General features: G+C 56.4%; 8 protein-coding genes across 8 annotated transcripts; 4 read left to right on the top strand and 4 right to left on the bottom strand.

Annotated features, from left to right (window-relative positions):
- Positions 1-418: 418 nt before the first annotated feature.
- BKA78DRAFT_282902 (uncharacterized protein) lies at positions 419-5,755 on the bottom strand. The gene is made up of 6 exons (XM_066885661.1): positions 5,373-5,755; positions 5,203-5,323; positions 4,100-5,156; positions 1,171-4,052; positions 851-1,122; positions 419-799 (listed from the first exon to the last, which is right to left on the bottom strand). Exons 1-6 carry the CDS (start codon positions 5,584-5,586, stop codon positions 603-605), a joined length of 4,743 nt encoding a protein of 1,580 aa, XP_066744625.1. The 5' UTR covers positions 5,587-5,755; the 3' UTR covers positions 419-602.
- Positions 5,756-5,927: 172 nt separating this feature from the next.
- On the top strand, positions 5,928-7,607 carry BKA78DRAFT_331626 (alpha-1,3-mannosyltransferase-like protein ALG2; the record flags this gene model as incomplete). The annotated part of the gene is made up of 4 exons (XM_066889894.1): positions 5,928-6,096; positions 6,178-6,786; positions 6,834-7,339; positions 7,566-7,607. The coding sequence occupies 4 exons, from the start codon at positions 5,928-5,930 to the stop codon at positions 7,605-7,607; spliced, it is 1,326 nt and encodes a 441-aa protein (XP_066744624.1).
- A 1,063-nt stretch (positions 7,608-8,670) lies between these two features.
- On the top strand, positions 8,671-11,799 carry BKA78DRAFT_295813 (uncharacterized protein; the record flags this gene model as incomplete). The annotated part of the gene is made up of 5 exons (XM_066886529.1): positions 8,671-8,694; positions 8,746-9,078; positions 9,128-9,247; positions 9,298-9,372; positions 9,424-11,799. 5 exons carry the CDS (start codon positions 8,671-8,673, stop codon positions 11,797-11,799), a joined length of 2,928 nt encoding a protein of 975 aa, XP_066744623.1.
- Positions 11,800-15,394: 3,595 nt separating this feature from the next.
- Positions 15,395-17,198, bottom strand: BKA78DRAFT_353030 (uncharacterized protein; the record flags this gene model as incomplete). Its single annotated transcript, XM_066891469.1, has 2 exons — positions 15,395-16,526; positions 16,627-17,198. The coding sequence occupies 2 exons, from the start codon at positions 17,196-17,198 to the stop codon at positions 15,395-15,397; spliced, it is 1,704 nt and encodes a 567-aa protein (XP_066744622.1).
- A 577-nt stretch (positions 17,199-17,775) lies between these two features.
- On the top strand, positions 17,776-18,859 carry BKA78DRAFT_140008 (uncharacterized protein). The gene is made up of 3 exons (XM_066882743.1): positions 17,776-17,988; positions 18,079-18,490; positions 18,539-18,859. Exons 1-3 carry the CDS (start codon positions 17,915-17,917, stop codon positions 18,680-18,682), a joined length of 630 nt encoding a protein of 209 aa, XP_066744621.1. The 5' UTR covers positions 17,776-17,914; the 3' UTR covers positions 18,683-18,859.
- Positions 18,860-18,951: 92 nt separating this feature from the next.
- On the bottom strand, positions 18,952-19,848 carry BKA78DRAFT_295810 (adaptin ear-binding coat-associated protein-like protein 1; the record flags this gene model as incomplete). The annotated part of the gene is made up of 1 exon (XM_066886528.1): positions 18,952-19,848. One exon carries the CDS (start codon positions 19,846-19,848, stop codon positions 18,952-18,954), a length of 897 nt encoding a protein of 298 aa, XP_066744620.1.
- Positions 19,849-20,430: 582 nt separating this feature from the next.
- Positions 20,431-21,828, bottom strand: BKA78DRAFT_315035 (HAD-like domain-containing protein). Its single transcript, XM_066888516.1, has 6 exons — positions 21,563-21,828; positions 21,491-21,503; positions 21,365-21,441; positions 21,005-21,304; positions 20,714-20,950; positions 20,431-20,660 (listed from the first exon to the last, which is right to left on the bottom strand). The coding sequence occupies exons 1-6, from the start codon at positions 21,649-21,651 to the stop codon at positions 20,558-20,560; spliced, it is 819 nt and encodes a 272-aa protein (XP_066744619.1). The 5' UTR covers positions 21,652-21,828; the 3' UTR covers positions 20,431-20,557.
- A 182-nt stretch (positions 21,829-22,010) lies between these two features.
- Positions 22,011-23,895, top strand: BKA78DRAFT_315028 (Mdm33 family-domain-containing protein). The gene is made up of 2 exons (XM_066888515.1): positions 22,011-22,638; positions 22,693-23,895. Exons 1-2 carry the CDS (start codon positions 22,068-22,070, stop codon positions 23,640-23,642), a joined length of 1,521 nt encoding a protein of 506 aa, XP_066744618.1. The 5' UTR covers positions 22,011-22,067; the 3' UTR covers positions 23,643-23,895.
- Positions 23,896-24,162: the final 267 nt, after the last annotated feature.

Genomic DNA, 24,162 nt, shown 5'->3' with positions numbered 1-24,162 from the left:
CGGTCTTCTCTGCCTTTCTTTTCGCCTTGAACCCGCCGCCTAGCTGAAGTTCTGAAAAGCCACGACGACGAAAAGAGAGATTACACTTTTTGGAATTCTTTCTGGGTGAAATTTCTTATCTCTTTGTTTCGAAAGTCGGGTGCGTGCTACTTGGTGTTGTTCGCTTACTCTCCAGGCTAGCGCCAGTGAGCCTGCTTTGGAAGACTCTCCCGCTACTACGCACGAATAAAAGAAATGGGTGGGAAACAAACCACCGTTGATGGTAGAGAAATACAGGGAACAATGAGATTCAGATAGCCAACAACAGGCTGGCGGCACGACAGCAAACTCATGTCAAAGGGGGGTGCCAGGGGATTCGCGACCATGATGTAACGTAGCAGGATACGTCTAGATAGCTGATAGACGAAGTGTTTGAAGAGACACGTCCAACAGACTGACTGGATGTATTGTATTGCACACACTAAGCATCTACCTCAGCATCGCCATTACACACTCGCTTCACCACCGGCACCATCCACGATCCCCTTTCCCCTCGAGCAGCAAGTCCAAGTACAAGAACGTACAGACCACCCCATAACTCACTCTGCTAGCCATCCACCCGCCTACTGAAAAACAAACACACAACCCGCCCTATCCACGCTCACCACCATGCCATACGGCTGCTCGAGCACCGCCACGTCCATGATGTTGTCCAAATGGCCCCTCAGGAGCTGGTGCTGCTGCAAACTACGCAGATTCTCGCGGCTGCCGGTCGCCGGCTGGGCCTGCTTCTTTGGCGGCGTGCCGACGATGGGGCTGGCTTTGCCAGTGCCCTTGCCTTTGCCGCCGCTTCCACCCGGACTCGCACCACCTCCGCCCGCGACGTCGCCGTTGTCCAAGCCGCCCTGCGGCCGCAAGATGCGCTCCTGGACGACGGTTGTCTCGGGGTTCGGCGCCGTGGGCGGCAGGACGGCGTAGGTGGGCCGGCTCTCCTCCATCTCGAGGCCCGACACGACGCTCGAGTTCTCCGGGCGTCCGGCGTCCCAGTACCGCACCTTCCAGTCCGGACCGGCCGTCAGCACGAAGTCGTTGCCGTCGTCCGAGCCGAGTGCCACGGCGCGCACGCTGCGGTCCGTCCCGCCGCTGCCTCCGCCGCCGCCGCTGAGCCCGATGTTGGCCGCTGCCGGCGACGGGCTGCCCACGGCCGCCGTCTCCGGACTCAGGGACGAGGCGAAGCGGCCCAGGAGAAGCATGCCGCCGGCTGCGGCGCCGCCCGCGCCGCGCTCTTCGTCGAGGTCGACGAGCGTGTAGTGCCGGTTGGCCGACGTCTCTTTGTGGACAGAGGTGCGGAAGGCGGATGTGCAGACGACCTTTTCGAGGTCCCAGAAGGACACGTCGGAGCCGCCTGTGCCTCCCGCGATGACGAAGCGCGGCTTGTGGCTCATCTTGACGGTGCGTAGAGTGATGCGGTGGATTGGCGCGCCGGCGGGGAACGCCCATGCTCTGAGCCGCATTTTGAACCGCAGGTCCCACAGTGATAGCACTCCGTGAGTTGTGCCAAGCAGCAGCCAGTGATGTCTGCGGTCCGTGACGAAGCAGGTGGGCGCGCCATGATGAAGCGGGTTCGACAGCGTGTAGAGCGTTTGCATGGTCCGCAGGTCAAGAGCAATGACTTGCGATGTGTTGGTGGCGACGAGGAGGACCGACGCATTTTCAGACTTGTGGTGAGAAGACCAGGTGGCGTAGGTATCTTTGGGCAGGTTGTGAGAGCGCAAGACTTTGAGCTTGCCGTAGCGCGTGGAGATGGTAGCACCAGACTGGATTTCGCTGTAGTCAACCTTGACGACTTGGATGCTGCCGTCGGAGCCAGTGCTAATGAAGCAATGTGTGTTTTCGACAAAGCAAAGACTGGTGATCTTGATGTTGTCACCTTGTTTGTGCGTGGCTCGCGAACGATGCGTAATGTTGCGCTCTAATCGGAACGAATCCCAGACCTTGACAGTGCCATCGTCGGAGCCCGTAATGAAAAAGGCATGGTCAGGGGACACCAAGACTCGAGTGACGGCGCCAGTGTGCTCGCCCATCATGGCTACCAACGTTCCTTCTGGACGCCATGTTGCGGAAGTTGACTGGCCACTGCCACGCTTAATGGGCTGTTTCCGACTAACGGGAGTGATGCGAGGGCCAAACTCGACGTTGTCCACAGGAAAGTTCTCAAGGTAGACAGAATCGAGGAGCTTGAGAATAGTTGGGTCATTGCCAGTGTAAGAGTGTGCGGCTTGAAACTTGATCTTCCCTGGGTCCTGGCGATGCTGTTCTTGTGCCAATGCAAGAGGAGACTTCGTCCGTTGGGGAACCTCTTCCCGCTTTTTGACACTGTCTAATCTGCCGACGGCATTCGTCGAGGTAGTGCTGATTTCTGCCGTTGCCTTGTTGCCGCTATCCATCCGGTTCAGCAGACTCAACGCACTAGACTTGTGCCGCACAGCATGCTCATGGACTCCCAAATTGGAGCCAGTCCGTGATTCAACTGATGCAGGTGAGAAGGGGTCTTGGTCTTTCGCGCGTGTTTTGGGTATCTGTATGCCGTCCTTCGGTAGACCAGACCCACGCGTCGGACTCTGCCCTCGAGGTGTAGCCGATTGAGAATCGGCTTGCTCTGGTCTGGCGGAGCCTCGTCTCTCCAGATGGCTGTTGATATGCGACATTCGTCTTCGCGATAGTGCATCATCGCCCGACATGGACGCCTCCCGCAAAGCGTCTGCAATGGTGTGAGGCTTGTCGCCATCGGTGTCGATTTGTTCGTTGAAGGCCTCTTCAAAGACGGCCTGTTTGTGATCAAAGAAGATGGTCTGAGGAGTGATGCCGAGGTCCTTAAGGGGGAGAATTGCGTTGAATCTCGACCCGGTCCCGTTCATGTTGTCTTGTTTCCTGCGATGTGCCAATCGCCAAATGTATTCGCGGAGGGCGACAAGCTTCATCTCGTCGTCCGTATGCATGCCTGCATTCCGTAACCTCCTAAGCCACTGTTCGTCCTCGTCATTCTTTGGTATCCTGCTCAACGCTTTGGGGCCCATATCCCTGGTAGGTGCGACGGGTATCACGTCGTCGGAAAGACCAAAGGCAAAGGTGCGCTGCTGCTGAGCAGACTTCCAAAAGGTGCCCTTCTCGGCATTGACCGCCCAGGTCTGTGCCATGTCCATTACAAGTCGAGAGAGTGGTTTCTTGAGCGAGTCCAGGAGTTTCAGCTCTGTCAACTCCGATGGTTGGACCTTGAGATAGGGTTTGATCAAAGGTACAATGATGCTGTGAATGTCGGCAATCGATAGATATCTCGTCGCCGAGGATATGAACTGGGTCGCAGATTCTCGAATCCAGATATTTGGATGCATCGTCAAGCGCGCGACCATTTCGACCAACTCCCACGCCCTTGCACGCTGAAACAACCCGAGCTGTGCCATTGAGGCAAGTGATCTCAAAACCTTCTCGACGACAAACTCCTCGGGGTCGGTCAGTGCTTGCACCATCAATGGCAAGATGAACTCTTCCAAACTTGCACCACCGACATATGTCGCAACGCCGACGATTGTTTCGAAAAATGCGCACTTTAGCATCCAGTCCTTGTCATTCAAGTAGGTGTTGAGATGGCTGAGGATGACATCGTTTGCTTTGGCACTCCCAAAGAAGACGCAGAGACTCGAGACGGACCCAAGAAAAGCTCGCCTGACAGACGGATCATTGTCTGTCAACAGGGCTTTGGTCTGCGCCTCGAACTTTGACACCAAGTCCTCGCGGGAAATGTCGTAGAGCGTTTGGTAAGCAGAACGACTCATGCTGTCTTCCTCGGCTTCTGGATCATTTGTTGGGAGTGAGCCGTCGGCCCTAAGGGCTTGCATCATGTCCAAGAACCTGGATGCAGTCGTAGCCAAGGTAGCTAGACAAGAGGCATAGTTGGCTCGAAGGAGAGGGCTTGGATTTGACTTGTGGCCCGGAAGGAATGGCTCGAGTCGAGGCAGAATGTACTCGGGAAAGACGTAGGCATTTATTGGTGAGACGACAGAGATGAGGTCCAACTGCAAAGAGTCAGTGATATCCAAGGCCATGGGAATGTACAACTGACCACTTGAGTGATTGTGCGGAGTGCAGCAATCCGGACAAGGTCGGTCTTGTCGTTCAGCAAGACTGTCAGGTATGGCAGAATTCGATCCAACTTTGCCTCGTCTGTAACCCGTTCCGCAAAAGCCAGGAGGAGTTCGCATGCCCTGATCCTCGCAGTTGCGCGTGCTGTGCTGCGGACCGATGCAACCACCAACGTAAGGAAAATGAGGGTTCCATCATCGGTTGTCGTATGGACTCGATTTGACGCTTGGTGCCTGTAGTTTGGTATGTCCAAATGCAACGGAAATATGTCACTTCGAAGGGTATATCTGCTGCTAGGCGGCTTTTCCTCCCGTTTCTCTTCGCCATACCCAAGAAAGTACGAGATTTTGTCAAAGTCACTGTAGACTTTGTCGATTCGGTCGTCGGCTTCTCCCAGGTTTTCACCACCAGCAGTAATGGGCCCACGGCCAGAAGAGGGATCGGTGATCGAGTACATGTACTGGTGCAGGAAGCTGAAGAAATAGTCCGGAAATGCTCGCTTCCTCCAAAAACTCAGGCACTCGTCAGCCGAATATCGAGTATTCGGGTCAAGCTTGATCATGTGGGAAACCATTTCCCTGATGTCCACATCTTCAATCTTGATCAGATGAGTGTGGAACGGATCATATTCTCCTTGGCGATACTTGAACAGCTGGCTAAGAGAGAAGATTGGCGTTTCCAGGAACAGCTCAGCGATGACACAGCCAACGCTAAACATGTCCATGGCCCAGTCGACTTTCCTGGATCCATCTGATTGCGTGCCTGGGCCAAGAAAGCGTTCCGGAGCTAGATAGCACGTTCTGCGACCCGACGTGTCAAAGTAGAAGGAAAAGTCGGCGGGGTTATCCTCAGGTAGATAGGTGGGCTTGAACGAGGATGAGAAGTCCGAGAGATACAACCAGTTCCACGATGTCACCAAAAGATTCTCAGTCTTGATGTCGCCATGGTAGACATTCCTGGCATGGCAGTCTCGTACAGCACAGAGCAACTGGAAAGATAGCCACTTCTTCTCAATGTCTTCCAGGAAGGGGCGCGTGCTATGCTTGTTAGATGGAGCACAAGTGGTTGGCTTTGTAGTCATACCTGATGCGGTCATAGAGAGAGCTATGGATGAATTGCCGGACAAGAAAACCGTTGGTGCTTGTCTCGAGGATGCGATGGTATGGCAGAGCGTTTGGCACCTCTGACAATACCTTTCTCTCATCTGGTGACGGTCAGCGATTTGACAAAAACCCGATGAGTTTTCTTCTTACGCAATAGGGCTTTGACGTATTGATCGAGCCTCATGCTAGCATACGGTTTCATGACGACTTTGGCTACAACCAGTCCATCCTTTTGGCGGGCTCTAATCGTTTTCATGAAGCGGGCATTTCCCAAGCTCTTTTCATAAGTCAAGTCGGCGAGTTCTGGCACGTCGATGCCAGCAGCACCCGCCGACAGGGTAGTGAGAGAGTAGCCTTGACCCATGTTTGGTCAGGCATCCGATAATGTTGTGGGCGTTTGTGGTGTTGAGCTGTTGGCATGTTGCGCACGCGACTCAGCAGAAGCGGCGCATCAAAGCGGCTTCGCGCGCGAAGCTTCAGTAGTCTTCGGGCGCAGTCCTGCGGTTGTTTGCGACGAGTCCGGACAAGCTGTGATGGTGTTGGAGGTGCAGCCCGCATGGCAGGCAGGCTGGGGACGCGAGAGCACTAGGGTCGGGAAACTTGCCCAATCAGCGAAAGCGGGCCAGGGCAGTGGCCACGTCGAACGCGTCTGCATTAGAGGCCGCCCTTCTTCAAGCAATCCTCACGACTCCAACCGATTCATTCATGGCTTTCAAGCCCAAGAGGATTGTCTTCTTTCACCCGGACCTGGGCATTGGCGGTGCCGAGCGTCTGGTCGTCGACGCGGCCGTTGGCCTTCAGAACCTCGGCCACAAGGTTACCATCTTTACATCGCACTGCGACCCCAAGCACTGCTTCGACGAGGCCCGCGATGGTAAGCTCATCCACCTGGTGCAGCCCGACGATGGCGCTCATTGTGGAGACAAAGGGAGCTGAGACAACGCGCCATCAAAAGGAACCCTCGACGTGCGCGTCCGCGGCGACACTCTCTTTCCGCCCTCAATCTTCGGCCGCTTCGCCATCCTTTGCGCCATTCTGCGGCAGCTGCACCTGATCCTTACCATTGCCATTTCCGAGCTCCGCGAGCTGCAACCCGAGGTCTTCTTCATTGACCAGCTCAGCGCCGGCATTCCCTTACTACGAATCGTCGCACCGGAAACGAGAGTCTTGTTCTACTGTCATTTCCCGGACAAGCTGCTGGCGAAAAAAGAAGGCTTCCTCAAGGCATTGTACAGAGTGCCATTCGACTGGGTAGAGAGCTGGAGCACTGGATGCAGCGAAGTCATCGTGGTTAACAGCGGGTTCACGAGGAGCGTATTTGCGCAAGCCTTTCCAGGCCTTAGCCAGAGGAAGCCGGCTGTAGTTTACCCCTGCGTGGATACAAACGAAAATGGCGACTCGAGCGCATGGGATGCTGCGCAGCGAGATGCAGACATGTGGAAGAACAAGACCACCTTTCTGAGCATCAACCGCTTCGAGAGGAAAAAAGACGTCGGCCTGGCCATCCGCGCTTATGCTGGACTGACAGCGGAAGAGCGCAAAAACACGAGGCTGGTCATTGCTGGTAAGGCTATTGGGCAAGGTCAGCAAACAGCTGCTAACATTTTCTAGGTGGATACGACTCGAGGGTGCCAGAGAACACGGCTTGCTACAACGAGCTCTGCCAGCTCGCCGAATCTTTCAAGCTCAAGATCGCCACGGTCAAGACGGTCATCACAGCGCTTTCAATTCCGGACGATATTGACGTCCTGTTTCTGCTTTCAATTCCCGATATGCTTAAGATGACGCTCCTTGCATCTGCCAGTCTCTTGGTCTACACACCGCGCCATGAGCACTTTGGCATCGTTCCGCTCGAGGCCATGCTCGCGGGAACCCCTGTCCTGGCGGCCAATGAAGGAGGACCGACCGAGACAGTCGTGGAGGACGTGACTGGCTGGCTGAGAAACGTCGCCGCTGTCGAAGAATGGACAGAGGTCATGCGCAAAGTCTTGGCTGGAGGCATCGGTCAGGACAATCTGCACCAGATGGGCATAGCAGGCCAAGAACGCGTGAAGAAGGAGTTTTCAAGAACGATGATGGCGCAGCGATTCAACAAGGAAATCCAGGACATTGAGAGCGTCCCGAGACCGACCGTCGTAACGCCGTTTGGCGTTGGTGCTGTTGTGGCGGTGGTTTTTGCATTCGTGCTGGCCAGTGGATGGTTTGGTAAAGCGTATCTAGCATAGTTGAGGCAAAGTCCAGGAGCACTGCGACATGATAGAATCGAATGCTACTGGTAAAATTCTGCCATGATGCAGTAGCCGCGTCCTCCCTAGTGCATTGTTGCTTGCCATGGCTGTGCAGCTACTTGTGGCGTTTAGGCTCGAGGAGTCTCGTCGACAATGAGGTCGAGGGATTTCCTTTACCTGCATGTGGGGGGTCAAATGCTCAAATGGCAACAGGGCCGAGTCCAGATAGCGGCTTGAGTAAAGCCTTTGAAAGACTTGATGTCAAAGGCTTGGACATGATGGTGATTGTTGCAGAAATGCAGCAGAAGACTTGGATGGGCCGAGAAACAAAAGGCGGGGCACTCGTAGGACGAGAACCTGGACTGGTGGCATGGAGACAGCCGCGATCGACAGGGACAGGGACAGTGGGGTCGGGCGGGGCGTTTGGACGTGCAGACGGGAGGCGGAAGACGTCGTAGTTGGCCATCTGCCCGTGGACTCCTTTGTTTGCTGCTGCATTGTCTCGGTGGCTCATGGTTCGCAGCCTGCTGGCGTTCGGCTTGGGCACAAGTGTTCAAGGTGGTCAGGGGCGTTTAGAGACAAAGAGCGGCTGTACTATTCGAACAGCACGAGGAATGCAGAAGCAAAGGAAGAGACAGCAAAATGCGTGGAGGGAACACCATGTCAGAACCAGGCCGACGGGAGCGCGGGCGATTGGACCCTTCCTTCAGCCCTATGCGATCCCTGTCAACGGTCTGACAAGTCCATGTAGATATTGTACATGACTGGCACCACCATTTGTAGATTCCCATTTATTATATCTAGACTCTACAAGTATCCAAAGTGATCGCTTGCCTGCCTCCTGCCTCGTTCCATCCGACTCGCTCGCCGGGCCGATCGACGTCCCGGCCGGCACGAACGCGTCGCGTACCCGACCGGCCGGATTAACTGCCGCACAGACCACCCTTCGTCGCCCTCCCGGCCCAGCTCCAGCCTCAACTCTCGTCCCTCCATCTTCATCATCGTCGAGCTTGACCTCAGCGCATCCAACCCTCGATCCCATTCGCACATCGTCCTTTGTGCTTTCGGACTCGCTGACTCCAAGCTTACACTCCACCACACTCTCCCCACCGTTCCTCTCATCCCGCGCGTCGCGCAATCCAGTTTCGCACCCACCACCATCTCTCCGCACTTTTTCCGTCGAGCTTTCGCGCACCGTCTGTTAGGACGTTCTGCCCACCATGGCGTCGTTCCGTTCGCACCACGTATGTCTACGAAGAACTCCTGCGAAACCATCTCTAACAATGTGCTTGCAGGGTTGGCGCAATGATCCAGAGAGCCCTCAGGCCCACGCCTCCACCCCGACCGTTCACGACTCCAACCCTCCCATCTCCCCTCACAATGCGCCCGCTCAAGCTTCTAGCTCGTCCACTACAGCCTCGGCCCCAGAGTCCAGGATTCCGACCGTCATGGAGGTCTTTGCCTGGTTGCGTCGCGGCGTGCAGTTTGGACACCCTCCCGGAATGGACACCATCCAAGCAGCCTTTGGCGAGTTGGACCACCTGGCCCAGTCGCAAGCTGCTCCGGTACATGAGACTCAGGTACAAGCTGCTCAGATGCAGGCTACTCAGCTGCCAACTCCTCCTCACGTATGTCACTCATTGGTCGTTCTACTGCGGAAATGCTAACAGCTCCAAGCTCGATGTCGGCAACTACCTACGTAGTCTTCGGGCCCGCGTCCAGCACTCTAAACGCGTATTAGAGCGACGCGTTCGTCGTGCTCAGGCTTCTCATCCAGATGCTGAGCTGTGCGTTGGTGTACGTCGCCTGATGTGTCCCCCATCGGTACAAATGCTAATCGGTTGAAGTCCCCATATGTCTTTGTCGCTTTGGACGCATTGGAGCAAGGTGTTTCGCAGCGACTGCTTCAGATGCAAGCTCCTGTACGTCGTCCCGTTGACAGGTCTTTCGCGGCGATTGCAAACCGCTTGCAGTCCTTCGACAGTCTCAATGCTGTACCTCCTCCAGAGACGAGACCCGCGGACTTGGAAATGGCTCAGCAGCAGTCATACTCCACCACGGATATTCGTGTGGACCAGTTCCCTGTCCAGGACCAGCAGGCGCAAGCTACCCATGATGCTCCACTCTCCGGTACTGCGCAAGACCAGCCGACCACGCCCACTCGCAAGCTCTTGAAGGACAGGAGCAATGAAAAGAAGCAACACGCTGTAGCTGGCAAGTCGAGGGTCACCAAGGTCAAGGCCAAGAAGTCCAGAGTCAACCAGGTTATCGCACAGGAGGCTTTCCAAGACATGGATGACAAGTTCCTCGGCGCAAGTCCCAGGGCCGGCTCGACACGCCCTTTCATCCCGCAAAATTTCAGCAGCGCTCGTGTGGACGAGCCCATCCCCACGCCGCAGACTCCAGTCCCACTACCATTGATCGAACCAGGCCCCAGCATGCCATGCGATTGGCCGCAGGTCACAGCGGAATCACCATCTACCATCCCTTACCTCGAAGCTTCACAGAGCGAGCCGCAGGCCACAGCGGAACCACCCTCTACCGACCCTTCTCCCGACGATTCACAGAGCGAGCCGCAGGCCACAGAGGCAAAGGAGCCAAACTTGCTGAAGCGGACCTTTGACCAGTACATGGACGATGAGACAAGCCCGCCACGTGAGGACGGACGAGGTGACTTTTTCAAGTCCTTCATATACAACCCACGCGCATTCATCAAAGTAGCAGCCTACTGGATCTCAGCCTGTTGCCGTCGTCTCCGGGGTCAGCAGGTCCTTGGTCTTACTTCCATGTCCAACAAGCGGCGAATTACAATCCCTGGTGCGTGGCCCGAGTCGCCCAAGAGCCTCAGCCCGGCTCCGGCCAGGAAGTGGGTCAAGTCTGCAGTGGAGCAGACTCCGTCAAAAATCATTCCAGCACGTGCTCCGTCCCCGTCGCCATCTCGGCCTACGGCCACACCCAAGACCCCCCCGCCGAGCCACGTCAAGCTGCCAAAGACGGCGGGGTGGACCAAGCCTGCCTTGAGAAGGCCCTGGTCTCCCGACACCCCACGATCAGCCACGACCGGGATGGTCTCCCAGGGCACCCCACGGTACTCTGGGCAAGAGGAAGACCTGGATCTGCCCATGTCCCGCCGCGTCAACTCGGCGCAGAAGACCGCCGCTGCTCTCTCTCAGAGGCAGCAACACTCCGTCGGCCAGCCTGGCCTTCCACCTCCGCACCTGTTCGCGGAGTCGGACGTCTCGCGCCCAACATCATCGGGCACCGACTCCAGCGTCAGCCTGGGAGCTCCTTCGGGAGAAACCAAAGCCATTACTCCGGCTGCGGTGGAACCCAAGGTTGGCTCTCAGGAACTGGAGCTGTCTGGGCATGCCCTGACAGCGAAGGTTGTTGCGGAGGTGGAGCGGAGGCGCCAGGAGGACGAGCGGAGAGCGGCGGAGGAGAAGAGGGCGGCGGAGGAGAGAAGGGCCAGGGAGGAGGCCGAGGAGCTCGCGAGGCAGGCCGCCCGAGCCGCGGAGATAGAGGCGGCGCTCAGCGCCATGTCGCCGGAGGAGCGCCAGGTGCTGGAGAGGTCTCGCGGCCTGTTCAAAGTGTTGCCCCAGGCACACCGCGAGACCCTCCAGCGCTTGGTGCAGCGGGAGGATACCTTCTCCATCAAAGGCAACTTCTATGCAAAAGATCTCCGGACCATGACGGCCGGGGTGGCTCAGACTGGCAGACCCCGACCGTGGCTCAACGACGAGGCGGTCCTGAAGGGCATGGAGTACATGTGCTCCCGGGCAAATGAGAAGCTGGGCTTCTCGAAGGTGAAGGGGGGACCGGCGGCTCCCTTCCATGGGTATTCGCCCATGTGGTGGTCCTCGGCGAATGGATTTGGGGTGTCGAGCTTGAATACCTGGTTCAGGAAGGCGAATCATGATGGGGAGAAGCTGCGCCAGACCCGGGCGGTTTTCCTGCCAATCTGTGACCGCGACCACTGGCGTCTGGTGGTGATCTCCGGGCAAAACCGCACCATCCAGTACCTCGACAGCATGTGGGGCAACGGAGATCGCTACATCAACGTCGTCAAGCAGGTCATGCAAGCCATGATGAAAGAGCACTGGGACGAGAGCGAGTGGACCGTCATCAAAGATCGGAAGTCGCCGCGCCAGCGCAACGGCTCAGATTGCGGCATGTTCACCCTCCTCAATATGGCAACCATCATACGCGGTCGCGAGGTGGCTGAAGATTCGTACGACGATGCAGTCAACACAATCGATTACGCCCGCAACTGGTTCGCCTCGGCCATTATTCACGAAGGCTTCACGGACGACTTTGACTGGGAGGATGATGAGGGTCTAGCGATGGCCTGATTCGACTGTTTGGCACAGACTCGCTCTGGATACCGACCGCCATGAGCACATCAGAGTCGCCAGGTCGATCACCACATGTACACTCTTTACGGCTTTTGCTTCCCTTTCGATCCGACCTTTCAAACGCCATCATCACCCGTCCAGCTCGACCTGCGCCCCAGCAACTTCTCTCTTTTCGGCTCTCGACGTCCGCCAACTCGCATTCCGCCCCTCCAGCAAGACACATTCTCCATCATTTTGTCTCTGAGCACCGGCCACATGCTCTTTTCGCCTCCATCACACCGTCTCTGAGCACCGGACACATACTCTTTTCGCCTCCATCACACCGTCTTTGAGTACCAGACACATGCTCTTTCGCCTCCATCACACACCGTCTTTGAGCACCGGCCACATGCTCTTTTACCTCTCACGCTGGTTCTACGCAAACATGCCCCGTTTACGCTCTCAAAGTCCGCCGACTCGCGATTCCGCTCTTACAGCAAGACACACCTCCACCACACCGTCTTCGAGCACCGGACACATGCTCTTTCGCCTCCATCACACCGTCTTGAGCACGAGACACATGCTCTTTTTGCCTCCATTACGCCGTCTTGAGCACCGGACATATGCTCCTTTTACCTCTCACGCTGGCTTTGCGCAAAGATCCCCCGCTTACGCCCTCGAAGTCCGCCGACTCGCGATTCCGCTCTCACAGCAAGACACCTCCTTCACACCGTCTTTGAGCACCGGCCACATGCTCTTATCGCCTCCATCACACTGTCTTTGAGCACCGGACACATGCTCTTTTCACCTCACACGCTGGTTTCGCGCACAAACACCTACCGTTTACGCCCTCTAAGTCCGCCGACGCGCGACTCTGCTTACAGCAAGACACCTCGATCACACTGTCTTTGAGCACCAGACACATGCTCTTATCTCTCGAGCTGTTTTGAACAAAAGCCTCTCTTCCCGCCTTCAACGTTAAGCGAATTTTAATCCTGCTCCTCTGCAAGAAGCACGTTCTGTCTTCATGCTGTTTTCGAGCGCAAGTCTCAAAGTGCGACATTCTGTCGCGCGAAAGCGACCAGCGACCACAACAGCCCTTTCGAACGCGCGATTAGACCACGACCTTTCACGACGCACGCCTTTTCCTCTCCTCATTTACGCTGTTTTTTTCCACCAGTCCTTCCATCGGTCGGAACAGCCATGAAAGTGCCCATTCAACCCTTTACACGTGCCCCAAGGGCGCGCAGTGTCAGTCCGCGCACCTGCATTTGCAGGTGTGAGGTGGCCACAAGCGCGACTTGGGTAGCACGTGGTTTGGGGGGCGGAAGTACTGGCTTTCAGCACGGAGTTTCCTAGCTTCTTTTCCTTTTTCGGTTTGCCATTGGTCTCGGGGGCATTTCAGCAGCGCACCACAGCGGAACACACACTACGGCGGCGTACATTTTCTGGCGATACCCCTTTCTCGCAAAACACACACTTCAAGCGGCGCACACTTTTTAGAGGCACACACTTTTACGGCGGTACCCACTTCTCCTCGGCGCAAGCACTTTGGCGGTTCACACATTCAGACTGGGCACTTTTTCTACACACATTCCGGCGGCACGGACTCCTTCTCCTCGGCGCATGCTCTACTGCAGCTCACACAGTACGGCGGCGCACATTTGCTACACATTCGGCGGCGGACGGTTTCTGGAGGCACACAAACACTTTTACGGCGGGACACCTTTCTCTTCGGCGCAAGCACTTTCGCGGATCACACATTCCTGCGGCGCACGTTTTCTGGCGGATCACACATTGCGGAGTCTCACACACACCTACACCTTTTTTTCTGGCGCAATCATCACGGCAGAGTTTTGCTGCCTTTGACCTTCTCAGTTTCCGGTGGCGAGGAACTTTTACAGGCGTCGATTCACCCTTCCCACAGTTTTCCAAGCGAGGAGTTTTTGACGGAGCTTTGGCTTCAGTTTCAGAGTTTTTCACGGGGAGTTTCTGACGAGCTTTCGCTCATGGTTTCACGAAGTTTTTTCTGGTTGAGTCGTTCGGAGTTTACAGAGGGAGCATGAGCTCACGATTTCCACGGGGAGTTTTGCATCGGGACGAGAGTTTTTCTGGGAGGACTGAAAAGCGAGCATTGCATTCACGCAGGGCATGAGCATGGTCATGCATGGGACACGGAAAGGACGGGGATTTTTTTTGTTTTGAGATACCCATTTTGTTTACACGGGGAGCTCTATCCTGGAACGCCTTGAGCCAAATCAATACTGTTTTTTGCTGTCGACTTTGGGGACCCTTTTGATTTTAGTGATTAAGGTGATGCAAGTGATGAAGATGCGAGAGGGGGAGAATGAGGGAAAGGGTGGGAATGGGCCGGGTAAGGGGCAATGGAAACACTCGTTGGACGGCAATCTCGAAGAGACAGAAAACCACGACGACGTTGAAATCTTCCTTTCCCTGAACGCCACCCCATCACGTGGCGTGGTCGACGACCGCGCTTCAGGACCCTCAAAGAAGCCGGCAGTCCCACTTGAGCCTGAGCATCTCGACGGCACACCATTAGAGTAGATGTACAGCACACGAAAGGACGGTAATAAGCGGCAGCAGACAAAAACGAGGAAACGGGTGGAGTGCACGACGAAAACGACGTCTCCCAACCAGGCAGTTGCCCACCACGTCACGTGGCGTGGTCGAAGAATGGGAGGTGGGACCCATGGATGGCCGGGCAGTTGCTAGTTATGCTGTCAGAGAGGGGATGGAAGGGGAAGGGGAAGGGGCGAGTGCTGGACAGGATTGCGCTCGCACGGCAAGGGGGGGGACGGAGGGATGAATTGCTCTGAACTTTCGGATAGGCAGCGAAGTCGAGCGTGGCATGCGTGTTTGAAAGATGCAAGTCAGGCAGATGGGGAGCTTACTATTTCGATGGCCGTGGATTGGTACGTGGAAACACAGGAGCATGTCGATGCGATGAGGCACAACAGCACCAACGAGAAAGAAGAGCTTGGCTTGGACGATGCTCTCGTGTTGGAATTCAACCATCGTTTTGGCATGGACGAACGATCGAAGGGAAGGGAAGGAGCCTCTCGCGAAAACACAAAGCCTTGGCTGGTGGATGGAGACTATAGTGGTATTCTACTCTGTTTATATTTGATTCATCCCCAAGGGAAACGCTGCGTCTAGCCAGTCGCAAATCTTTGCAGCCGTTGCGGGTCAGGAGGGGAGGGAGGACGGATGGGTAGGCAGGTAGGCGGGTATTATGAGGGTGTTCTTCGTACGTAGGGGAGAGACTGGAGGGCAGAAGAGGGGTTGAATGACCGAGGAGTTGAGGGAGGAGAGAGAGAAATTGGAGAGTTGGGAGAGTTGAAAGAGTCATATCAAATCCAAAAGCTGCCAGCCGCGCCATAATCGTCGTTCGTGTCTGCGCGCCGTTGAAAAATCGCAAATCCAAGACCACACACATGCGCCTATGCTCGACCTTGTCCCTGTCTGCTTCCTCTTCCTCTTCATCTAAACCAACAAATCCACTTCCACAACCACAAGAGAGCCAACTCTTCCAATACTCAGTATTGACAACTCAATCGCAAGTCAATGCCTCCCATTGGCCGCTCCCTTTCACCTACCGTGAACCCGAAAACATGGCTGCCAACACCGCCGCGCCAATGACGCCGCCATCTCTTGCCTCGCCCAACACAACTCTTTTGCTGCAATTCAGAGGCGATCCCCTAGCCACGAGCCGGTCGATCCAACGCTGACACGTCTCGAGATAGCCCGGGTACTGCAATATCAGGCCGCCGGTGCACGCGACGACGAGCTCTTCTTGCGATTCCGCGGGCGTTGCTGATGCTGTTTCTGCTGCTGGATCTGATGATGCTGCATTGGTATCTTGCGAAGTGTCGATATGCAGCTCGCCCACTCGCGCGAGCAGGCCGACTATCATAGCTGCAATGAGCGCCGTGGATCGAATGAGCACGGCAGAGGCAATCGCCCGCAGCGCATCGATGCGCTCCTTTGACCAGACAAACGCGCTTCCCGGGGGCGCGGGGAACAGGGCATCCAGACTCGCGCGCACGCCGTCGTCGGAAGGATGCGCCGCCACGTCGGCCAGCAACTTGGTTGAGATGGCGTTGCGCGTAGCGAGGGCCGGCGGTAAGCTATCCGTCGGTGTCGACGTTCCTTGAGACAGCACGTCGACGAGCACGAGGCGCACCAGCTCCCCCAGGTACCGGCCCGACGTCATGTACTCGATGGGCTGGAAGCCGGGGGCGTCGGTGTTGCGGTCGAGCTCGGCGTCCCAGGGCGTCGAGTACGGCTTGACGGGACGCTCGGTGCCGCGGACCGACCATTCGGTGTTGACGACGATTTTGGTTGATGACGGCGAGGCATCCAGGGGCAGCTCGAGGAATGCGGTTTTGGACGCACCGAGGTCGCTCAGGGGCATGGGGACCGTGGCGTTGGTTCCGGTGCCGACAACGAGGCCCATGGCGACGCGGCTGCGTGATGAGGCTTTTACTGAGTAGGCGAGGGAGGCGTAGGTCGAGACGGTGTCGTTGGTTATGGCTGCTATGCGGAGATTGGGGAGCAATCTTCGCGGGTGGCCGTTTGATGAATTTGAAGGTTGGCCGTTGGGCATTCCAGGGGTGCAATGTCTTGCGTATCCTGCCAGAAGCATTTTCCCTAGGTTGAGGTCGGATGTGATGGCAAATCCCTTGCCCATGGGCATCAGAGTTGCTTCTGCAATGGATGTTTGCCTGTCGAAGCATCAGTGACGGCTCACACAACGACCGGATCAAAACTCAGGCCAATACCCGACAGAAGCAATAAAACACAGGCAGAGAAATGGCAACGTACGTCATGGGAAAGCTAAAGGTGATGCCAATTGGAATCTCGTTACCAAACTCGTCGGGATGTATGCTGGCATCTGGGCCGTACAGAACATCGCAAAGTACCCCGGCAATGCAATCTCCAATCCAGGCAAACAGGTCCTCAGCCTTGTCCATCTTCATGTGCTCTTCAATGGGCCACGCCCGTTCGGAATGCCGCCGAATCTTTGGGTCGCCTCCGTCGTCACCATGGCCCGAGGGGGTGGACGCGGGGGCGCTGCCGCTGCCGCCCCCCGCATCATCGTCGTCGCCCAGAAGTTCTACACATGCGACGCGCAGATTGGTTCCGCCCACGTCGATGGCGAGGAACTTGCCCACTTCGCGGCCGGTTGGCAGAGCCGTCACGGGGGTCGACAGGAAGTGCTCATGCGACTTCTCGGCAAGGTCCTTGAACGTCTCGGCAAAGCCGCGCGCCAGGTCCAGCAGCACAGCGTCATCGAGGCAGCGCGTTAGCGGCTGCAGCGTGTGCTCGTTCAGCAGTGCATTGTTGCGATTGTTGTTGTCCTGATGATGGAGAAGAGACGGGGGAGCCGCAGCCATGGGTATATGGGTGCAGACAACCAGGGACTGCTTTGGAGGAATGGGAGTCGAGAGAGCAGTATGAGTACCGTTACGGCTCACACAAGATGATAAGCCCCAGCTAAACGGACAAGACGACTTTGGCCATGATCAGCGGGTGAACAGTTTCAGCTTTCTCCAGCATTTGTGTTTTGTGCGGCCAGGCAGACGGTTTTAAGGAGGCGGCCAGCGGAGGATTCCCGTCCAGTACATGGCTGCGTCCATGTATCCCTCGACGAAGCACAGCTGCGTTGCAACCATCGAGTGGAGAGAGCCGACCCGGACGCGTCCAGACCGCATGCCGCTAGCTCCCTGCTCCGCCCTTTGTCCAGGCCGACCACGCCCCGAATCCTGAGCCCAACGGCCGGCCACTACATGCCGTCGCAGATCCTCCGGCCTTAAGCTTCGAGCTTCGAGCTTGTGCTCACGACCCTCATCACACATCATTTCCAACTTCCTCCGCTTCTAAGCTGCAAAGCACCCCGCTACGACCATGGAAGAAAAGAAGCGGCTTTCGGACGACTTTCAGCAGTCCCAAGGCCCCCCGATCGCCGCCTACACCCGCCCGCAACGGTCCCGGTGGCTGGTGTTTATTCGTGCCGCGCTCTTGGCGGCCCTGACGTTTGTGGTGCTGTTTGGGAGCCCGTTTCCTGGACAGACGCGGCCCCTCATCAACCTCCGAGACAGGTGGGAGAGACATGATGAGAGCAGTCTCGCAACCAGTCCGACCAATGCGGCAAAGGACGAGGGCTACCATGTGCTCGACAAAAAGGTGCCGCTCGAGGCGCACATCATGTCCGTTCCTTCTTCCACCAGAAGCTCTCCCGCAAAGACCGCAGGCTAACACGTCCGTCCTCTCCAGGTCCAAGTGCCCCGACGCGCGCGACTGCCTGCGCGACCTGGTTCTTCCCGTCATGGCAGACCTGAGCCCGCGCATCAGCTTCACGCTCTCGTACATTGGCACGCCAACCGACCACGACGACGGCGTCGAGTGCAAGCACGGCCAGACCGAGTGCCTGGGGAACATGCTCGAGCTGTGCGCCGCCGACCTCTACCCGGACCCCAAGCTCTACCTCGGCTTCACCATGTGCCTGACGCGCAAGTACTCCGACATCCCCCAGCGCGAGCTCGTCCATGACTGCGCTCTGGAGCACGGCCTCGACTTTAACAAGCTCAATGAGTGCTTGAGTAAGGATGATGGTGGGTATGCGGTTGATATGCTGCAGGCGAGTTTCGAACGTAGCTCCAAGGCGAATGTGACAAAGAGTTGCACGGTAAGTGGGGCTCGGGGGTTGCTTCGAAGCATGCGCTGATGAGACCAGATACGCCTGAACAACAAGATCCGCTGCATCCGTGACGGCGGAGAATGGAAAGACTGTCCAGATGGCTCGGATAAAGAGTCGCTCGTTCGTGACATCAACGCACTGTACGAGCAGCTCAACAGCGAGTCGATTGACGGCTTTTAGCCGCCTGAGAAAGACTGAGCCGAGAGCGCGCAAGTGCCGAACTTCCCGGGAAATTTGGGAGTCAGTGTGTTTTCTACGCTTCATGTACGAAATACTGTAATGATTTGATGATGTAGACGGAGAAAAACGAGGATGACGGAAATTACATTTTGAAGCTGTACAGGTAGCAGTTCCCGAGCGGAAAATCCCGATGATCTATGCAGAGAAAGGCCTCTATGCGAATGGAACCAAAACTCCCAAATGAGTCTCAGCACGCCCATGCCCAAGCATCACTGGAACTCTCCGAATTCGCCGTCATCGAACCCCAACTCTTGGGCGCTTGGCTGCTTCGTCAAAGTCTCTTTGGGTGCCTCCGTACCCAACTGCATATTCCTGCTCCGTCTCCGCTCCGCCTTGACGTCGGAAGTCTTGGGCGGCGGAGGCAGAAATGGCATTGCGCCATTCCCACCAGCAGGCGGCGGCGGCTTGATGCTGAACAGAGCAGCCGACGAATCCTTCTGCTCCTCGCCAGCGCCCTCTCCCGGGCTGCCCGGCTTCCTCCTGCCCCTGCGCCCAATGTTGACCGTGATTGTCTCGCCCTCCTTCAAGCTGAAATCGCGCTTCTCCTGCTGCTCCCTTTCGGCCTTGGCCTTGGCGGCAGCGGCTCCTTTCCTCGCGCCTGGGGCTTGATCGAAGCCCAGCACTTTCCGCGCGTCCTGCAGCGCAATGTTGAAGTCCATGGCATCGCTGCGCTCCTCGAAGCCGACGCCCAACGTCGCCTTGCGCCCGTCGCCCACCACGCGCACCGCGAAGAAGCGGCTGCTGTCGAGCGTGGGCTCCACCACCGCCGGCGCCGTGTACGGCGCGCCGGCAAACAGCTGGCCCGTCGCGGGATCCTCGAGCAAAATGTCCACCTTGACGTCCTCCTCGCGGTCGTCGGCAGTCGCTGTCGCTGGCCCCGACTGTGATGCGCCGCGCGGCTTCGGGATGGCCGTCTCGAGCACGCGCAACCGCGCCGTGAAGATCATCCGCTCGTTGTTGGGGCCCATCCACGTCGACGCGTTGTACCCCTTTGTCGACGTCGCGGGCGGGATCTGGTAGATGTGGACTTGGCGCGCAATGTACAGGACGCGCTGGATGGCGTCGGGGGGCAGCGCCTTGCCGGTCGTGGGGTCGATGGTCTCCATGGCCGGTGGTGTGTTGGTTGGTTTGGGTCTGTCGGTAGGTTGCGATGGTGAGGAAGGGGGGTTGGTGGGGTGGAATGGAGCAGGTCGGCGACTCGAGGGCGGATGCTGGGCGCGCCAATGGCTTTATAGGCGAGCCAGTGTTGGTGGTTGCGTCGTGTCCTCTCTTGAGCGAAGGTCGGAGGGGAAGAGGGGCGCACCGCGGCGGTTGGATGCAGTTCGGGCAGTTTGACGACTTGATGAAAGTCGTCGAGCAGTCGTCATTTAAAGTCCGGCTAGCTCCCGGCGGGGCAAGTGCGGGACGCTACACCATTATTTTGGCCTGCCCATCCGCAAACGCCTCATCGAAGACCCCTCTGCTTTGTCGTATGATGGCCATCTGAAACACCACGAGCGCTTTCGAATGAACGGCCATGGCTGCGACCGGCGGAGGAGGAAGCGTGGTGGCTTCGGGGGCTTGCGCTTCTTCTGACTGTTTGATGCGTTGGCAGCGCAGCGCCCCGAGATCTGCGGCGATGCGCCTTGCAATTGGGGCAGACCCTTCAGGTCCCCAAGGTGCATTCCTTGTAGCCAGGGAACTTTTCCTGCTTGGTTTATACTCCATTGTATTCCTCTATCATGTCTAGAGCGCTCTATGTTCAGTCATGTACTACCGTCCCCCTCTATCCACCTTCTCTATACATGCATCGCTTGCACCATTGAAGCCCAATGTCTATTTGGCGCTACCATTGGCACTGCCGTTGACGCCAGCCTCGCCACTCTTGAAGGCCTGGTAGCCCTCGGTTGCGGCCTCGTCGACGGACTTCTTGCCCTCACTGGTATTGTCAGGCGCGTTGATGCCCGAAAGATATCAAAAGGAGACACTTACACAATCTGCTTGCACACGGCATGGATGTCCTTCCAGCTCTCAAAGACGGTGAAGGGAATGTCTTCACGGACACAGAACTTGATGAGGTCGTGGCCCTTCTTGGCGAAGAGGAGGTCCGTCTCACGCGCAGCAGACAGGTCTGAGACACCATCGCCAGCGTAGAACATGGTAGGCCTCTGGTCAGGGGGCAGCTGGGCGTAGGGGCGGAGCGTCAAGGACTTGTCGTGTCCAAAGCCACTGTTGCGCATCAGTCATTAAGCCATCGGCGCCTCGAGTCAGATATCGACCCACCTGTCATCGTGGAAGACGAGCTCCCAACCTCCCTCGTCGTTGATGGTCTTGCCAGGACGGGCACGCACGTTGTTGGCTACCACTTGAATCTTCTCAGACTCGGGGCCAACAAGCTTTGCCAGGAGGGCCTTGATGATGGGCTCCATGCCGGAAGAGAGCACGACAACAGGAATGTTGTTCTCCAGGGACCACTTGAAAAAGTCGTTGAAGCCAGGGTCGAGCTTGATGTTTTGCAACAGGTACTCGATGCACTCGTTGTAAGGCTTCTTGACGCTGTCCATCATCTCCTTGAAGGATTCTCTGTACTACGCATCAGGCTGAGCTCTTTCAGGGCCGTAGATTTTCTGATTTTTTAAATACCTGAAAGTCTTGCGGCCTTCCAGAGTGTCCATGTTGCCCTTGCGCCTCAGGTCGTAACCGAAGCCAATGGTGTCGGTCTTGAAAAGAGTTAATCTTTAATTCTTACTCGCGGCACCAACCACGCACCATGAAATCATTGCTTGAAATGGCTTAGTACGAGATTTGTAGATAAAGATGGCGTGCCAATCTTAAACGCACCTGTCGGACTCTGTGATTGTGCCATCGTAGTCGGTAAAGAAGATGAACTTGGGGTTCGTCTTCATGGCAGGAAGATCGGGAGAAGACATGGCGAACGTCTATATGTAGTCTGTGCAAAAAGACGGCAAATATAGAAAGTCTATGATCTAGACGAAAAGACAGAACAAGCGCGACACAAGACAAAAATCTGCCAAGTGGAAAAGGGACCAGTGAAAGTTGTTGTAGAGGGAGTGGAGAGAGGTGGTGCAAAAGGATTAGGGTGTTCGTTCGGCCAGTCGCACTTGGCCGATGTCAACGTGGGGTCTACTTATGTCATGGCCAGGAAACGCCGCAAGCTTGGCAGAAAAAACGGTCATAATTATTCTCAAATGCCTCAGGCTACAAGGCTGCTTATCTGATTGCGGGCGCGGATCAGGGCTGTTGCTTGAAGGAGCTCCGTCCCGCCGCCATTCGCAAGCACAACAACTCCAACTCCCGACGCGTTTACCGCCGCCTGGATGAAGACATGCGACCGGTTTTCCAACATGCCGCTCGCACGCTCTCCGACTCTGCGGCACTGACCTTTTGCGCTGCTCGCCCCAGCGCCATCGCTTCAATTCCTCGAAACTCGAAACCATGTTTTCAATGCCAGTTCCGCGCTTTCACCCGTCCTTCCAAAACAAACAGACTTTCGACCGTGTCAGAACAAGTTAGAAGATTATCTTCGACGCCCAAGACACTGCAGGACAAGCCGACGTCGTCAGAGCCTGGTTCTGAAATTCGAAAGGAGCCGTCCGTGGACACGAGAGCGGAGCCTATTGAACCTGTTTCCCCAGAACCGTCTGCAACACCCCGGCCGCCAACAGAGGAAAGCTCCAAACCACCCCCAACCCCAGAACCCGAGCCTGTTCAAAAAGTACCGGACGAGCAACTACCTTCGCATCGGCAAGGGCTACGATGGGAACTATACAAGAGGCTATCAGCGTGGATGGACGAGATGCTCCCCAAGCTTATCCTTGTGGGACAAAAGGTCAACAGCTTCACCGGCACGGACTACTCTGGCATTGAGGCGTTGAGGCGCGAGATCCAGCAACAAGGTCAGCTTGCTTGAATACGCCAGGTGGAGTGACAAGGGGCTGACTCTCATTCAGAGCGTCTTGTAAAGGCGCGCCGTGCTCAGGTTGACGCAGCCAAAAGCGAATTGGAGACTGCCCTGGCTCTGCAAACAGCATCCCAAAAGGAGGTCGTTGGACTTTTGGAACGGAAACACTCATGGTCTGCTAGCGACCTGGAACGATACATGGCCCTCATTCGGTCCGAACATCTGAATGAACAAGCAGTCCGCAATGCAAAGGAAGCAGTCCAATCTGCAGACCGCGCTTTGGAGGAAGCTCGGGCACATCTCGAGAAACGCGAGCGTGCCCAGTACCACGAGGAGCAGATTTGGAGCGACACCATCCGCCGGAACAGCACTTGGGTTACTTTTGGTTTGATGGGCGTCAATATCCTACTGCTCCTCAGTCAGCTTGTAGTCATCGAGCCGTGGCGCAGAAGAAGACTCGTCCGCGAGATTAAGAATGCTCTGGATGAAAGGACCATGTCGACGCCAGTCCCCTTTGCTGCATCGACTTCGACGGTGGCAGCAGAGCGCACACCTGCCGAGCAAATTATCGAGCCGGCTGCGGCTCAGAAACCTGTGAATTCTGCAGTAGAGAAGGAGATTGACAGCGTTGTTGAGCCTGCAGGGGTCAAGATCGAGGAGGCTGAATCAAAGCCATCGACGAGTATCCCAGATCCGGAGCGTGGTACCTTTACAGTCTCAGTAGATCCCTCTGGACCTGAGACCACGGTACCGATCCCTGAGGCGGTCCCCTCTGGAGCCCCGTCATTTGCTCGCAGACACGCTTCTCCGGAGTCTCTTACTGAGAAGGTGGAGATCTTCCTCGAGGACTGCAAGCAGCAGATTCATGAACTTTTCAGCGAGAAGATGGTCTCTGTTCGCAAGATCGACTTGACGACCGCTGCCCTTCAGGGCGCTGCGGCTGGCGTGGTGCTGACGGGAGCGATCGTAATGGCTATCCTCAACCTTGGTGGAAAATAAAGAACCATGTAGACAGACCCGGATGAGAAACGAAATCGATGTGGATATGTAAATTTCAAAGAGTTCAGATGAACCTCAGCGGATAAATTCCAATCTTTTAACTTTTGCCCCGACTTGCCAATGGAGTAGTGAGTATACAAATTTCTTCCATTGCGTCTCGTTTGAGTTGCGTTGTTTGACGGATGCTAGATCAGTCGGAATAATCGTTGAGTTGACAACGTAGGAAGACAATCTCAGCGCCGTTCCACAGGGGTTTCCACAACAGCGTCGTCGCTGCCAAGGTCAGGCCGTCGAGTGATACAAGAACCAGTTGCATGGATCCTGATTGAAGCGGTGACCTTCCCCGCAGCCAATCTACTACAAATCAGGAAGGCGACAAGATACAAAAGATGGTTCCCGTCCCTCCAACAACCAAACGCGGCCCGCAGCCCTTCCCGCTGACCTCCTCCCGCCGCATGCCTATTTAGATCGCTCCAAGGATTTCAAAGCTCGGTCTCGTGGTCTGTCACTCCCGAGCCTT

Source organism: Phyllosticta capitalensis (assembly GCF_038381095.1).
Source record: "Phyllosticta capitalensis strain CBS 128856 chromosome Unknown BKA78scaffold_5, whole genome shotgun sequence".
Lineage (NCBI taxonomy): Eukaryota > Fungi > Ascomycota > Dothideomycetes > Botryosphaeriales > Phyllostictaceae > Phyllosticta > Phyllosticta capitalensis.
Note: the sequence above shows the minus strand (reverse complement) of the source record. Positions and strands in the feature narration are given on the sequence as shown.